We start from the raw sequence: 3,645 nt of genomic DNA on the forward strand, positions 1-3,645 counted from the left end.
TCAATAACTTTTTTCTTTCTTGGGCGGTTCCAATGCTGGCTCTAATTCATTTTCTAATAACTTTTTCAAACTTTCTTTGCAAGTCGGGCATTAATCTGGAACTACCACTGTGCAATTATTACATTGTTTCCAAGATGAAAGAGCACAGCATGCACCTGGGCCATTAGGACTGTGCTGTGCTGTGCTGTGCCTCAATTATTTAAGAATCTTTACATCAAGAAACATCTAGTTTCACAGAATCCACCAGAGCAGGAGAAGAAATAGGAAAGTCAGCTATAGTAGAATAATTATACATACAAGGCCAACTGAAAAGTAGCCACACACAAATGAAATCTATACAGCCATTGTCCAGGGCAAAAATTAGAAGTGGGAACAACTGTTTTTTACAAAGAGCTGTCACGGGATTCTGAGATGTCTCTATCCCAGCCACTGCTGGCAGTCCCTGTCATGGTGTGCTATCCCCAGCAATAGTGGAACATGTGTCCTTGTTGTATGTTGGAGCATCTTTTGGGTATATGCCCAGGAGTGGTATAGCTGGGTCCTCAGGTCCTATATCCATTTTCTGAAGAACAGCTAGAGTGATTTCTCACCTGAGTTTTTGATCTTAGCCATTCTGACTGGTGTGAGGTGGAATCTCAGGGTCATTTTATTATTATTATTTTTACTTATTAACTTTACAGCCCACCACTGTTGTCCTCTCAGTCACTTCTTTCCCGAAAATGTCCCCTCCCCTTTCCCTTCTCCTTCCCATGGGTGAGGCCTCCCTGGGTATCTCCCCCCCCCCACACACACACATGAAGGCTCTGCAAAGCTAGAGGCTATGGGTGTCCTCGACCTCTGAGGCCAGACTAGGCAGCTCAGTCAGAATGTATCCCACATACAGGCAATAGCTTTGGGGCTAGCCCCCGTTCCAGTTGCTCAGGATCGCCATGAAGGTCATGCCACACATAAGTGAGCAGCCTAGGTCCAGCCTGTGCATGTTCTTTGGTTGGTGGTTCAGACTCTGAGAGCCCCAAGGGTCCTGGTCAGTTGACTCTGCTGGTCTTCTTGTGGAGTTCCTATCTCTTTTGAGGCCACACTCCTTCCTTCTTTCCTTTCATAAGAGTCCCCAAGCTCCTTCCACTGTTTGGCTGTGTGTGTGTATCTGTATCAGCTCAGCATCCATCCCTGCAGTAGGGCAGATAGTGAGTATGTATGACTTGGTCACATGATTACTATCACAAGTAACCAACTCTGCATTTACAGTAACACAGTAGGCAAAGGCAAGTGAGGAAGTAAGAATATACTTGTTTTTCCAAGGCCACTGACTTTATTAGTTTAAATCTTTTACAAAGAGAGTGACTGTTTTTGCCACAAAAAGGAAAGGAGCCAAAGAGCATCCAACAGGCAGTGAGGGAGAAGGGGACCAGGAATCCATTCAGGAAAGCTGGTAACTGTTGCTGTGGAATTCCAGGGGGAGGAGGAAGGGGAAAGCATGCAAGGTCAAGTATTCCAGAAAGGTTGAAATGCTGAGGAGAAAGAACTCCCAAAAGACCCTGGAGAACACAGGAGGTGAGGGTGCCCCGCCCTGCTGCAGATGCTGGAGACTCTATGCTGTGCCCCCCCGGGGGGGGGAGCAAGGGGGGAGATGGGGGTGGGAGGCCGGGGGCGGGGCTTAGGGATCCCCGGAGAACCTTACAAGAAGGCATCACACCATTCCTGAAGGCACCTAAAGCAGTCCCGGGACTGCTTGGCATTGGCACCACATACGTCTTTTAACCATTCTCGAAAGAGGTCTTCATCTTTCTTCAGCACCAGGGACTGGCCAAGGACCACATAAGCCTTGTCAAAACCACTTTCCCCCAGCTTCTTGCCCAGGACTTCACCAATCCCGGCCAGGCTCCCCACTGGCTTTTCCCCCATGGGCTTTTGGGAGGTTGTCATCCTGATCAGATGTAACTGGCAGCTCCAGCGCTGGTAACGGCTTCTCTCGCCATTCGGCCAATCCAACCGATCGCAAGAATATGTTCAAATAAAACTGTTTCTAGCCACTTAAAATTGAACTTTCTATTTTAACGTGTTACAAATTCTTATCCTTTTGATTTTATACTTAATTAAAAATTAGAAGCCCTTCTTATCCACTTCACCATAAAGAATTAGTAGTGAACTAGTTTTCAATGTAGCTCGCCTTCTCCTGCCTCAATGGCAACATTGCCCTGTTTCTTTAGTGATGGTGACAGATCTGGGGACTGACATACTGTCTTACGTTTCGATCGTGATATATTATATTACATAAACAGGAGTTGGTGAGCTTTCCTTCATTTCAAAGTCGACATCTAAACATCCAAATGTACATTAAAAGCTCATGTTCCTTCAAGAGTCAAAAGTCATATTCTGGACCGATCACAAGCAGTTCACAATTTGGAATTTCTTTGTGCAATGTTCCAAGAGAATCCTGCCAAGGACCAGCCCATCCCCCAGCAAGAGCTCCATTCTCATGTTTTGTCAGAAGGATGACAGAAATGCCGCCATCCACATAAAAAGGAACTCTGTGGTTTCGCCATTCTCTGTTTAGCACAGAGACATTTAGTTCAGGACATTAAAAGATGATTCAATCTAATTCCAGTGCTATGGAGGAATAAATCATTTTGCATCAGAAAAAAATGTAGATCCTAAATGATTCACATGTGGTTGAATGAGACCCATCCTTATGGATATGAAATCATGAGTTGGAAAGGATGAAGTCACTGAAACTAGTCAAGAGTAAGAACAAATAAAAGCTATTCATGCCAAATGAAATTGATGAATGCTAGGAAACATTATCCAAGTCAAAAATAGACGCATAGGGCTTATTAACCATTTAGAGGAGGTGCTTGTTTCGTTTAAGCCTTCCAGCACTCAAATTCCCAGGCACATGACGTTTGCCATTTCATTTGTCATGTTTTTCAGCTTGGCCTGATGCGTGAACATCATGGATGCAAATCCTAAGCACCGAGGTCTTCCAAATCAAGTAGACTTAGTCAGAGAAGTCCCAGGCTTGGGGGCTGGAAGATTTGAAAAATCTGGAGTTGGGGGAATTCACATAAATCAATATTTTTTAATCATGGAGAGATGAGAGGAAGTTGAATGGTGAGGATCATGCTGCACCCACCCAGAGCTCTTACCTCCAACTTGGTGAATTAATTATTCTGGGGACAAATATGAGTGAACATGACCCAGGAACACAGATTCAGATTGACCCACATTCCATGTCCAACATAGCAACACTTGCATGAAGCTTTTATAGTAACAGAACAGAGAAGGTCATAAATCAACGCTTTTCTAATACCCTGGTGGTTCCTCAGGGAGCGGAACGCTCAGCATGAAGGCAGAATGAATATGGAGTTATAAATTATTTCAAATCTTATAATGATTATAAAATGTGCACAAGATATAAAATATATCTTGGTTGCTGGTGGGGTGAAAGATTGAAATGAAAGTTGCATGTGGCATTTCTTAGAAAAATCATCCCCAGATTCGTGGCCATCATGGCTTAGGATTTTCTAAAGGGGCAATGGGGGTGGAGAAAAATAGACACACATACAGGAAATCTAGGATCAGATGTGCTCTGCTCTCTGATGGAAACACACCAGCAGCAGCTCAGAAACTCAGCTCATTCACTGTATC

At 44.3% G+C, this 3,645-nt stretch overlaps 1 protein-coding gene across 1 annotated transcript; it reads right to left on the bottom strand.

Moving 5' to 3' along the window:
• Window positions 1-1,674: 1,674 nt before the first annotated feature.
• Window positions 1,675-1,923, bottom strand: LOC308430410 (barrier-to-autointegration factor-like; the record flags this gene model as incomplete). Its single annotated transcript, XM_080929563.1, has 1 exon — window positions 1,675-1,923. One exon carries the CDS (start codon window positions 1,921-1,923, stop codon window positions 1,675-1,677), a length of 249 nt encoding a protein of 82 aa, XP_080785689.1.
• Window positions 1,924-3,645: the final 1,722 nt, after the last annotated feature.

The sequence above is a fragment of the Micromys minutus genome (assembly GCF_963924665.1).
Source record: "Micromys minutus genome assembly, chromosome: 15".
Classification (NCBI taxonomy): Eukaryota; Metazoa; Chordata; class Mammalia; order Rodentia; family Muridae; genus Micromys; species Micromys minutus.